Below are 13,350 nucleotides of genomic sequence, written 5' to 3'. Positions count from 1 at the left end.
CTTTGGGACGTCAGGAGCAGCACAGAGCGGGCGCAGCCGATGGCTCCCCGAGAATTCCTCGGTGCCGGCACGGAGCAAAATCGGAAAGCGAACCGTCAACACTACTCCCGAAGTCCCACCTGGGTCGCCAGAAAACTGTTGCCCGTAAAGAAACACATAACTACAAAAGCAGTTATATGCGGTGCTTTATTCAGGGCCCGGGGTCTCAGGGACTCATGTCCAAAGCTGAGAATCCCACCCCTTTGATTGATTCCATCACATATATAGTATTCGGTTGCATAGCATAATCAACAGAGTTGCTATAGAATTCGGTTACATAACATAATCAACAGAATTGCTAAGTTACATGATTGTTTCCCATTTACGGTTTCTTCAGTTACTGTTGCCAAGATTTGCTTAACATTTACCTAGTTCATCAGACCGTACAGTTACCCAGCACCTGTGATTATACTTTCATACGAGGATCCCAAGTATAGCCTATTCTAATCAATATAATGTAACAATTCCCCCCTTTGAAAATACTTCAAGTCTTCCAGACTGCAAGGATTTTCATCTTCGGTTCCCCACGTTTCTTCATTCCAGGGGTGATTGTCTTGAGCTGGTGATTATAGCTGGTTCAAGATCTTCATATCGCGGTGGCAATTCATGAGTCTTCCTGGTAACGGCTTTTAAAATTTTTCCCAGGTGTTGCCGTTCCTTAGTAACAATATTTTGAATCAAACGCAACACTCCCATAATAGCTAACATGATAATTATAATTATTATACACCATTGAATTAAAGATGCTACCCAACCAGAGATGTTCAATCCAAATGACTTTGCTAAAGCAGCAACCCAATTATGGGTACTTTCTTCTCTTTCTTCCTCAGTTGCATGTTCAATTTGTGTTAGCTGAGACAAATCACGTTCTACTGCGGCTGTAACATTCGGAATATGTACACAACAATGATCAATCTTATCTCGTAAATAACCACATACCCCATGTTCTTTTAGTAACAGCATATCTAATGCCATTCTATTTTGCAGGGTCATTTTTGTGGTTGCCTGTAATTGTAAGTTTATTTCCTTAAATCCTTCTTTAGTCACTCTTGCTAGCCTTTCCGTTTGTCCTAACAACCGGTATAACATTTCTCTATTCCGATGAGTACTAATTGGAGCAAACAATGATTCTAAAGCCCAACCTAACTTTACACCGGATGATGGTTCTTGCCAATCATCATCCTTTATTTCTCTCTTCATTATCCGTAAATTTTCTAATCTACCCTTAAATGGCGCTTTCTTCCAAATTGGGCAGAGAGTTGGTAACCCTAAAGTTATTTCAGTTACCAACCCATCCAAGGGGAGGTGAGTCATCCAGTGTCCATCACTTGTAACCCAAACTAAATTTCCTATGCTCCTGATCGTAGTTCTACAATCTATTCTCACTCCGAATTGTATTACAGGTTCACTCATTGAGTATTTAATTCCTCTGCAGGCACAACCTGTCTTTAATGCAAGGACCACAGGTGGAAAGCTAACTTCACTTTTCGGGGTGTCACAAGTATATACTTTTGTACAATTCCAGGCTGGGTGTTTTTTAGCTAATTTTCTTTTGCTACTATATGTTTTAGTTACAAATGAAGCCGATTTATTACCTTTACCTTCCCACTTAAAACACCACTGTATTGGTCCTATATAAGCATATTTCTGCAGCAAACTCATTCCCCATACACTATCCCAATCATCCCACTGTATTTGTCCACTTTGTTCATTACATTCAACTTCTGTATATGGTACTTTTACTGTAGTAGTGTGAATCTCATCATAACTACACCATCCTACAGTTTTAAACCTCCCTATCGGGGTGAATTGTGCATTTAGAAGTTTCGTACACTCACTCCTTGTTCCTGGAGATTTCCAGCTCTGCCGAATATAATATTCCTTTTTCTGATCCTTTTCTTTCCTGACCGTTGTACATATTATAGTGTTATTCTTTTCCTGTGGAAAACTCTGTACTGGTATAATTCCCCATGCTATTGGGTCCCCTGCAGCTCTTGGAATTGGTAAGCATGCTGTGATGCTAGATATATTCTGCATTTTCCCAAAATCTCGAATCAAACCAATCATTAGATTTTCTTGTGTTTCCTGTTGTGGTGCCTGGATTATTTGCATTGGTTGCATTTCATCTTTTTCAAATCTTTTAATTCTCTCCTGGCTCTGTTTCTTTTCTGCACAGGCTCTGATTTTGCAGTAACCTCTAATGCCCTTTTTTCATAATCAAAACTCTCTTTAATCCAAACAATACAGGTGTAGTTTCCTACATCTGTCTTACTTACATTTCGCAATGATAAAATCATAGTACCCCTTCGTGTATCACTATCCCATCGGATTGTAAACCCAGTTGACAATTTGGACTCATTCTTCTGCCAATAGCAACTAATGTCTTGGATTGAACTTCCCGTATCTCCAATAAAATCACAAGTCAAATTTACATCCATTCGTTCTTCTATATATACAGCAGCATATGTATGTATTATTTGAGCGAAACCATTACTTAATCCTACCCAGCATAGTATTACCAAGATGTAAATCTCAGTTTTGTAGGAGTGATCATTTTTACCCCCCATTGTGATGGTACCTTCTTCACTCTGGTATAATGAATCCAATTATCAATTCCTGCTACCTTTACAGCGGTAAATGTTATCAATAGTACCAAATAAGGTCCATGCCACTGTTCCTTTAAAGGCTCTGTTTGCCAATTTCGAACATACACTTGGTCTCCTGGTTGAATATCATGCACTGGATTCTCCAATGGCAAAGGGTGATTCCAGATGATCGCGGCACGTAAGGCTGTGAGTAATCTGCTTAAAGAAATTATATAACTATAAACATCTTGATCTCCTTGGAGGTGTAAATCTGCGCTTCCCATTCCCTTTGTTGGTGCAGTATGTGGCTTACCATACAGAATTTCATATGGACTTACAGACAACCCTTCTCTAGGTTTTATGCGAATTCTCAATAAAGCAAGGGGCAATGCCTGTGGCCATTGGATTTTAGCTTCCTGGCATATCTTTTTAATTTGCCCTTTTAATGTTTGATTCATCCTTTCTACCTTTCCACTAGACTGTGGCCTCCATGGTGTATGTAAATCCCATCTTATTCCAAGCATTTCACTAACTTCCTGTACTATCTTAGCTATAAAATGTGGGCCTCGATCTGAAGAAATTCCTAAAGGTACCCCAAATCTAGGTATGATCTCTTTTAATAAAGTTTTTACTACTTCTCTAGCTTGATTCGTTCTACAGGGAAATGCCTCTGGCCATCCTGAAAAGGTACATACATATACCAGTAAATACTTAAACCCTTTTGATTTAGGTAACTCTGCAAAATCCACTTGCCAATAGTCACCTGGTTCTATTCCCACTTTCAAAGTTCCCATTTGAATTTGTTTTCGTATTACCGGATTATTCTTTAAACATACTGAACACTTCGCATTAACCCCTTTTGCTATTGTTAACATTTGTGCAGATATAATGCTCTGCTTTAAAAACTGCACCAATGCTTCTGCTCCCCAATGGCATTTATTATGTTCAGTTTGTATTATTCTTTTCATAATTGTAGCAGGCACTACTACTTGTCCATTACCTGTTACATACCATCCATGTGAATTCTTCTGTGCCTTTACCAAATCGGCTAATTTTTCATCTTCTTGGGTATAAAAGGGATTTACAGAGAGATGAGCAGTAATCGGGCTTACCTTAGTAGGTATTAGAGCTAATTCAGTCCATACTTGCCGTGCAGCAATTTTGGCTGCCTGGTCTGCCTTCATGTTTCCTTGTGCCACATCGCTGTCATCCCTCTGATGTCCTCGACAATGCATTACAGCCACTTGCTGAGGTAGTAACACAGCCTCTAATAACTGTAAGATCTCGGTTCGATATTTAATAATACTACCTTGAGCCGTCAACAATCCTCTTTCCTTCCACAAGGCTCCATGTATATGTATTATTCCAAAAGCGTATTTAGAATCTGTCCAAATATTCACTCTCTTATCCGTACTCAGTATTAAAGCCCGAATTAGAGCGATCAGTTCTGCTTTTTGCGCTGACGTTCCTGGCATTAATGCCTTTGCTTCAATTACTTCAAGCTTAGTAACCACAGCATATCCAGAATATCGTGTTCCATTCTCAACAAAGCTGCTACCGTCAGTGAATAATGTCCAATCAGGATTTACAAGAGGAATATCTTTCAGATCTACCCTACTGGCGTAAGTTTGTTCAATCACCTCGATACAATCATGTTCCAGCTCGCCTTCCTCTATTTTGCTACCTAAAAATTCAGCGGGATTCAAACATGTTGTTATCTTTAAAAATATATCATCCTGTTCTCTCAATATTGCTTGATATTTCAACATTCTACTGGATGACAACCAATGACCCCCCTTTTGTTCCAAAACTGCAATCACCATGTGGGGCACAAATACTTCCATTTTTTGTTCCCAATGTCAATTTTAACGCAACTGTAACAGTAATGCAGTTTTCATACCTTTCTGTCGCCACGAAAATGTCATCCACATATTGCAACAATAAGTATGCTTTTGATGGTAATTGAAAATATCCCTGCTCCTTCCAATCCTCCAGTTCTCGTGCCAGTTGATTCCCAAATATCGTAGGACTATTTTTGAAGCCTTGTGGTAACCTGGTCCAGGTCAGCTGTCGTTTTCTTCCTGTATTCGGATTTTCCCATTCAAACGCAAATAATTTCCTACTTTGTAATGCCAATGGGATGCAGAAGAAAGCGTCTTTTAAATCAATTACAGAAAAGTATCTAAATTGTTCTGCCACAGATGTTAACAATGTATAAGGATTTGCATTTACAGCTCTTAAATCTTGAACTAACCTATAATCTCCGTTAGGTTTTCTTATAGGAAATATTGGTGTATTATATTCAGATTCACATTCTTCTAACACATTGTGCATCAAAAATTTTGCAATTAATGGTGCTACCCCTTTCCTAGCTTTTAACTGTATAGGATATTGTCTAACTCTTACCGGTTGGACACCTTCTTTCAATTCTACTATGACAGGTTTTGCTGCTTTTGCTAATCCCGGTATTTGTGTCTCCCATACCCATGGTACTACAGCGTTTTCTACCTCTATTGGTATTGTTGTATTAGCTATTTCTTTTACTATAAATATTCTAGCTATTTCTTCCTCAGGTATCTGCAACTTAGCTTTTCCATTTTCAAATATTATTTTAGCATTAAATCTTGACAATAAGTCTCGTCCTAACAAAGATGTAGAACAATCCGGTACATAGAGAAATTCATGATCTAATTCTTTTCCCCTAAAATTTAGATGCAATGGCCGCAGAAAGGGCCGTTGCTCTGTTTTTCCTGTAGCTCCTACCACAGTTATCATCGTATCTCTTATCTTTCCTAAACAAGTATTTAAAACAGAATAAGTTGCCCCAGTATCTACCAATAATTGTTTCTCTTCCCCATCAATTTCTATTGTCACTTTTAATCCATCACTTAGTCAGCTACTATGTTGCCCCAAATGTCCTAACATCATTGTTTCTGCCATTGGTGTTTCTCCTACTGAAGTCTGCTGGGCCAAATTCATTTTCACTGGGCACTCATTTTTCCAATGTCCCTGTTGTCTGCAAAACGCACACTGATTTATCCCTAGCTGATTTTGAGGTATTCCCCGCATGCCTCCTACCCTGCATCCTCCTCGACCTCGTCCTCTACTTCTGCCTCTTATTCCTTGATTTACTCGTTGTAACATTGCTAATAATCCTGCCTGATTTCTCTTTGTGGTTTCTTTTTCCCTATTATTGTACACTTTCCAGCTGATTGCTTCCAAATTACTAAATCTCCTGGGGAAAAAGGAACTTTCACATATACTTTATCAGTCCCCAAAATTGCCTCTCGTAAAGGGGCTAATAATACTTTACTGTTTTGCTCTTGTTCCTTCCTCCCTTGTCTTGTTCTCTGTGCAATTGGGGTTCGTTGCGCTTGTCTTGGGCATGATGAATGCCCTGGCGAACCCTTCGGTGTTAACTTAATCTGGATCGCTCCAGTATTAATTGATTCTGACGGTTTTACCGCCTTAATACCATCAGTATCACTATCGTCCCCTGCATCTATATCGGACATCGCAGGGGCCGTCGGTGATACTAAAAGTGATACATCCTCTGGCTCTCTTATTGAATTTTGTATTGCCAAACAAGTCATACACTTCTTATTACTTACACATCCTTCACATTTTGTTTTACCTTTTTCAGGATGTACCAACAACATTCCACATTCTCTCTGCATATCTGGATGATTACGTAAATCATAAAATAGATCAACATATGGTACTTCATCCCATTTTTCAAGTTCTTGACAATATCTCATTAATGGACCTATAACACCCGGATCTAAACTTCCGTGTTCAGGCCACCGGGGTCCATCATACTCATATTGTGGCCACCAATTCGCACAATAATCTATAAATCGACTTTTACTCATACTCTGAAAATATCCCGCACTTTTCCAATGCTTTAATAAACATCCTAACGGAGAATTATCCGGTATTACCATGGTCTTACACATTCACTCCACACACACACACTAAATCTACGGGGTAGAAAACGGAAAGATAGCCTCTGATGGGAAACAAAAGACCAAACCAAACTCACGAGACAGCCACGTATGTCCGTGAGTGCTGGACCTGCGGGGCTTTCGCTCCGTCTGACGGCCAGCGCCTAGGCTTCCACAGACCAGACCTCGAGCTCGTTAGCCCAACCTTGCGTGAATCGCCGTCACGTCTTATTAGGCAGGCACCCAACCAAATATTACAATAAAGCACCTTCGGGCTTACCACTTTGGGATGTCAGGAGCAGCACAGAGCGGGCGCAGCCGATGGCTCCCCGAGAATTCCTCGGTGCCGGCACGGAGCAAAATCGGAAAGCGAACCGTCAACACTACTCCCGAAGTCCCACCTGGGTCGCCAGAAAACTGTTGCCCGTAAAGAAACACATAACTACAAAAGCAGTTATATGCGGTGCTTTATTCAGGGCCCGGGGTCTCAGGGACTCATGTCCAAAGCTGAGAATCCCACCCCTTTGATTGATTCCATCACATATATAGTATTCGGTTGCATAGCATAATCAACAGAGTTGCTATAGAATTCGGTTACATAACATAATCAACAGAATTGCTAAGTTACATGATTGTTTCCCATTTACGGTTTCTTCAGTTACTGTTGCCAAGATTTGCTTAACATTTACCTAGTTCATCAGACCGTACAGTTACCCAGCACCTGTGATTATACTTTCATACGAGGATCCCAAGTATAGCCTATTCTAATCAATATAATGTAACAATCTGACATTCTGCAATATTAAAATCAATATAGCGTATGGGAATATGTAATTATTTCCTAAGAAGCACTTTTGTCCAAGGAAGTTTAAATAACAAGGTTCAGACACTAAGGTAGCGAGGTGCAGCTTTGCTGTTGAAGAAGAGAAATTGCAGCAGATTTCCTACTGAATAGCAGGACTACTTCTGCTACTGCTTACAATTAGTGCCTCACTTCCCTCCCTACAAGCTCAGCTATGATGATCTCAGGCAGACTGAAGCTGCCTCTCCTTGAGCTCTTTGCCAGGGAGGAATTGCTTGGCAGTAATCAAAGCATCCAGAGGAGAGATGACCCCTGCAATTTATCTCACATCAGATCTCGACAATAGCTTGGCCTGGCAATTGTCATTGGCTTATTATTTTGTCTTCAATGAGACCTAGTGGCTACACATGAGAAGCAGAGTTTGGGCTGTTATCTGATAGTCTCTGAAGTGCTCTGCTCAGTGAAGCTGGACCTGGAGCTTTACCACATCAGGGGATCACATTGTATCAGTGGAATGACTGAACCCAAGACTAAAGGGCCACATGAACCTGCCATGGTACAGTGCTAAGCCATTACACACAGTAATGTGGGGATAGAAGTGTAGCTGGAGCAGTAGCCATTTCTGCTTAAGAGAAGAAAAATAGAGGAAGAGTTCTTCCTCTAAACCCATACTTACTTCCCACAAGGGGGCCTCCTCCCCCGTCCCCATTTCTAACATCTAAGAAAAGGGAAGCTAATATTGGTGTCTCTGGCATTAAGTCTGGAGGAAGCAGCACTCACATTGGTAACAGATTCCACTTCTTTCCTTGAGAGGAAGGCAAGCCATACAGAAGAGAAACAAGTATGACTCTTATTATGTCAGTCCCTCACTCCCAATGGCAAGCAAGGCATTTGCTCTATCCTCCTCAGCTACTCCATAGTCTGGTAAGTCTGGGGTGGGGGGAAGGGGAAGCTGTTTGGAAGATGGCTAAGCTTGGTAGCTGAAGAGCTTTTGGCTCAACTGGAGCACCTCCTGGCTAGGAGATGGTGGTGCCAACAGGACCAGCACCAGCAAGTATCTGTCACCTATGCTTTAGTGATTTCCCATCCCAATGGGTCCGCATCTTTCCCAGGCAGCCACTCCAGCAGTCCACTCTCCCACCACAGACCTTGAAGTCTTCACCAGACAGAAGACAACTATAACTCTAAGAGGGGAATTAGGCATAAGAGGTGTGGCAGAACACACCTACCCCCCCACATGCACACACACACACACATCTCAGGCCCAAAGTGTGGCAGAGCGCAACTACCCCCCCCCCATATCAGGCCCAAAGTGTGGTGAAGCACAACTATCCCCCCCATGCACAAACACCTTATCTCAGGCCCCAGCTGACCTCAAATAACTGACTGCGCCCAGAGCTGACCAGGAGGAACTAGGTGATACTGGTTGCAACTGGTGAGGCCAGAAATGGGCATGAGAAAAAAAGGTACAACTCCACACCAAATATTGTATGACCATGAGTCAAACTCCATGCCCATAAATAGCGCTGCAGCCTAGAGCCCCTTGAGCTCTCCTGCACAGCAGCAGGCTGCACAGCAGTGAATGTCCCCTTGAGTTGGGAGGACATATCATGAACTCCTTGCTAGAGAGGAGGAAGCATTGGATGCTTCAGCTGTTTTACTTCTGGCCCAAGTATCAGCCCCTACTCCTGAATGGATCTACAGCCATTTAGGAAGTGTGGCCCTGCTACCTCACCTCCCTCAAGAGTTCTTAAGACTTCTTACTTAATTCATCAATACCCAATAGTCACCACAGATGTGACATCTCACCCTCAGCTGGAATGGTGTGTGTGTAAAGTTATCCCAGAAAAGACTCCCCCCAGAGCTGAGCCAGGCAGACTGTGTTCAGAGCCTTACTCCCTTTACATGAGGGTGGCAGAGGTTTCATGGGTCCCTGCTCCTACTGCCTGTGCTTCCTTCTCCTCCCTTGGAGAGAAGGGTCCCACCAGCCAAGAGAGAGGCATGTTGTTCTTCAGGTAGTCCAGCAGCTCCTCCATGTACTCCTGGATCACAGCCAGCTTCCCCTGGCTCTGGGTCAAGATGCTGCTGGACAAGTCCTGGAAGGAGCTTGCTGCTGAGAAAGCAGCATGAAACTCCTCTAGGTTACCAAGAGATTGTTTCACCTTATTCTGAAGGCTTGAAGGCAGGCCTTGGATTGCAGATACTATTTTACAGCAGGTGATCTGCAGCTGATGTGTGATACTGCGTGCCATGAGCAGGGCCAGAGACTCCATCTCCTAGAAGGAGGCAGAAAGGAGAAGGTCAGAGGAGCAAGTTACTTTAAGAAATCAAGCAGGGAAAGGGTGAATCAGATCCCTCTGCTTCCCTCCCCATGGGCATACCTCTGGCTTTGCAGAGTTTGCATCTCCACTCTCCCTAGGACACTTCTTACTCCAGTCCAGCCACATCTGGCATAGTTTCTCTTGACCTTCCTGAAGCTTTTGGTTAAATCCTTGCTTAAACACTTCAATCTGGGGGGGGAGGGGGGGGAATCAGAGTGTCTCAAGACAGAAACCTGCTGGTCATCAACACAGCTGTCACTGTCATAGTGAGGTTGAGACCAAGTCGTACATTTGGCCCTGTCTTGCTCTCCAACAGGGAGGCAGAGCTCTACCTACCAGTTCAATGATGCAGTGAAGCTGTGCAAGGGCCTCCTGCATGCCCTGCCAGGCCCGCTTCATTTTATCAGTTGAGCGCAGGTAGGCAAACTGGCGGAGTTCATCAGAGAGAGACCCCAACCGCACAAAGTACCTCTGCTTCTCCTGCTGCTGCTCCACAGATATTATGTCTGTGCCCTCCCCAGATGCTGCCAGTTTGGCTGAGGAGAAAGACAATGCCTGTAAGTGTCTGACCAGAGATGCTTAATAAGAAAACTAAACAAGCATCAGGAGAGCTTGGACTATGAGCCAGGTAGCCTCCAACATGGCACTTCCTATTAGTTCTTAAACCCATTTCAAAGATGAGAAAACAAGGTTGGTATCCCCATTTTGATGATCCTCATTAAATATGCAGGCACATATGCCACTTCCTGACCTAGTTCCTCATTTCCAATAGGCAGACTGAGGTCATCTCCTGTTTCCTCCAGCACAGCTCCTGCTCTGCTCACAGCCATCTGGCACACTCTGGAATCTGTAACCATTGCCACACTGCTGGTCACTGCAGATCTGGCAGCCTCCATGCCACTCTGAAGAGCCTCCTTGGTTGCATCTATCACCTCTGTCACTTTGCTGCTCACAGCATCCTCGGCATCAGCCACTCTGGATGACATTAGCTCTTTTGTGTCAGAGAGAACCTACGGAAATAGGTTAGTGTCAGATAAGAACTGCAGTGCTCTGTGACCCAGTCCCTGCTGCACCCAGAGGAGTCTTCAGACAGTATCTCCTGTTTGCTTTCTTACTCCTAAGAGAGCTCACTCTATGCACTCAGAGATTTGTTTCCTCAAGAGAACTTGAAGTATTTCTATCCTTGTAAAGGCCAGCTCTGCCCTCCTCTTCCAGCCAAGGAGGGCATAGCCTTTGGTTCTTACCTGGTCCATTGACTTTTGAAGGAGAGGGAGCTTCTCCCCTACTTTATCCAAGCCCTTGGAGGCATATTTGTTTGCCACAGCAACTGCAGAAAAGAGGAGGTGTCAAGACTTGGGTTTTCTACTATTTCATCTTGCAAGTCCTGCCTTCCCGATTATGCTGCCTTGCAGGGACTGTGGGTAAAGACTCCCACTCAGGCAGATGTGTTTTGATATAAACTGGATTTGCTGAGCAGCTTGTCTTGGTTTCCACTGCTGCTTGGTCTTGAGCTAAGTCTGTTCACTTTGAGAATAACCAGTCCCGACTTGCACTAGCAAGAACATAGCCACATACTTTGGAGTCCCACCTGCAGCTTGTTTAGTTCTTGACCAGACAGTTGCTTAGCTCTCACTTCTGCCCTAGCCTCCATGTCCCAGGGATCTAGAATCACACAGTAAACAGGAGGGGGCCCACTCTGGTCTTAGAGTTAAACCAGGCCTGTCACATCAGCTGTTTTGTCAGACCCTTGCCATCAGGATCAGCCCCCCTCCCTCCATGAGGTTTAAAAACTTCTCACATGCTGAGGGTCTAGTTCTGGTTCTTGGGTTTTTTTTGTTTGTTTGTTTGCTTCCCCCCCCCTCCCATTTGTGGGAGTCGGGGGGGGGGGGAAGGCAGCTCCACAGGAAACAGGACCATTAGTAATGATAGCCCTCCAAGTGGGGCTTTTCTTCCAGCCCCCATGGGCTTCTAAGAATCAAACTACAAGCAGCTGTCACCTAATACTTTGGGCCTGGCAAGATCAGTTTTAGGGTAGTCAACACCTGAGTCAAATCCAGTCCTTCAGGAAGAGACACTTCTTCACACTACTCTGATTAGGACTCAGCCTTTTTTGCTTTACTTGTAAGTCTGGAGCTATCCCTTTAGTAAGTCAATGAGAGAGGTGCCTTTCCACACCCAAGGGCTCCTTTCAGGGTTGGAAGGAACCAAAGAGTTAGGAGTCCCTCTGGGAAGGGGATTTGGCCCTCACAAGCAGGTGTAAGCCTCCCCACCACATTACCTTGAGGCTCTAGTGTAGTCAGAACCGTTTGCACACAGGTAGCTGTGGCTTCAGTCACACTCTTCACTCCTTGCTCTGCTGCCTCACCCACAGATCTGATGTAGGGGTGGCTCTCCTTGGTGGAGACATAAGCTGTAGAAACCACATCACAGGCAGAGCTGACCAAGGTCAGGTTAGCCACCAGATTTATTGCAGCCTACGAGGGCAAAAAAAATAAAACAAGCCATGAGGCTTCCAAGCCTGACAGAGCTTTCTATGCAGCCCTGCACCAAAGCTTCACCTTTCTGCCTGTTCAAGTAACCTGGTCTGGTTGAAGGAGAGCAAACCACAGCTCATATTCACTTCAAAACCTGCAACTCACTAAAGAAACAAGCTGTGGAACGCTATTGATATTTATGGTTGGTCCATAACAGAAAGGTTTTCTTCCAATACAGAGTCATCCAAGGGACAGAGGAGAGTGTAGACAGTCTCAGTACTGCTAGAACCTTGCCCAGCTCCAGTTCATTTGACGTAGTTATTAAACAATTCCAGGAAAAGCTTTATCAGAACAGGATTGCATTGATGTTAAGCTGGAAGACTCCACACTAGTCAGCAAGACACACGCTGCAGTCCACAGAGGCAAGTGCATCAGGTTTTGGGGCCCCCAAGACATGGGAGCCATTCCACGAAAGCATTGCCCAGGCTCTCGACTAGAGGTGTAGAGAAGCATCACTCCTAGGCAAGAGCCAGGCTATTTTGCTTAATCTAGCAGGTTACTTACAGGGTCTTCAGGCCTGCTCTTTTGGCTGTGCCACCACTCATTCCCAGAGAAGCTGCAGGGCACAGGCTGAGCAGAAGAGACTCCTCCCTTTGGGCAGGCTTAGTTTCCCCCTAGCCACAGTAGCAGCCGCTTCCTCACACCTGCACCCAGAAGCTGCTGCTCCAGTTACAGCTCACACAGAGTACCTACCTGCTGTTCCAAGTGTCTCCCCCCCGCTGATGTGGGGGACATGCTGGCAGGATGTAGAAAGTCTAAGATCTATTTACACGTTCACTTTCAAATGCATTTGATTTCTGATTTGCCTTTAGTTGCAACAATGAAGGAATGTATTTACCTGGGACAGGACAAATTGGAAGACAAGTTGCCAAACCTGCAAGAACCAGATGACAAGGTAACAGTTTCTGGTGGATGGGAGGCCAGGCGAACTTGCTTGTCTAGCTGGACCTGGCCAGTCTCCTTGTTCTGGGCTGAGAGAAGAGCAAGGCTCTCTTCTCTTCTCCCACCAGGTATCTTGTGAGTCACTCATAACTGACTTCAGTATTGAATCTCTTTGAACCCTTACCCAGCAAATGGTGTGCCTTGGTCCTGAACTTCTATGCAATAAAATTTAGACTTAAATCT

At 43.9% G+C, this 13,350-nt stretch overlaps 1 protein-coding gene across 1 annotated transcript; it reads right to left on the bottom strand.

The window, feature by feature from the left end:
• Positions 1 to 9,271: 9,271 nt before the first annotated feature.
• On the bottom strand, positions 9,272 to 12,960 carry LOC136996604 (perilipin-3-like). The gene is made up of 7 exons (XM_067317499.1): positions 12,919 to 12,960; positions 11,970 to 12,165; positions 10,936 to 11,018; positions 10,443 to 10,701; positions 10,028 to 10,227; positions 9,752 to 9,880; positions 9,272 to 9,646 (listed from the first exon to the last, which is right to left on the bottom strand). Exons 1-7 carry the CDS (start codon positions 12,958 to 12,960, stop codon positions 9,272 to 9,274), a joined length of 1,284 nt encoding a protein of 427 aa, XP_067173600.1.
• Between the last annotated feature and the right edge of the window lie 390 nt (positions 12,961 to 13,350).

Source organism: Apteryx mantelli, unplaced genomic scaffold (genome assembly GCF_036417845.1).
Source record: "Apteryx mantelli isolate bAptMan1 unplaced genomic scaffold, bAptMan1.hap1 HAP1_SCAFFOLD_53, whole genome shotgun sequence".
Classification (NCBI taxonomy): domain Eukaryota; kingdom Metazoa; phylum Chordata; class Aves; order Apterygiformes; family Apterygidae; genus Apteryx; species Apteryx mantelli.
The sequence above is the reverse complement of the archived record's forward strand: the minus strand, read 5'-3'. Positions and strand labels throughout refer to the sequence as shown.

What these genes read in the sequence shown, in the direction of transcription:
- LOC136996604 (XM_067317499.1), bottom strand. Translation starts at nt 12,960, where the DNA reads ATGTCCCCCACATCAGCGGGGGGGAGACACTTGGAACAGCAG. An exon ending in GGAGACACTTGGAACAGCAG is followed by an intron (nt 12,166 to 12,918) that starts GTAGGTACTCTG and finishes TTGCCCTCGTAG; the next exon opens with GCTGCAATAAATCTGGTGGC. An exon ending in TTCAAAAGTCAATGGACCAG is followed by an intron (nt 10,702 to 10,935) that starts GTAAGAACCAAA and finishes CTATTTCCGTAG; the next exon opens with GTTCTCTCTGACACAAAAGA.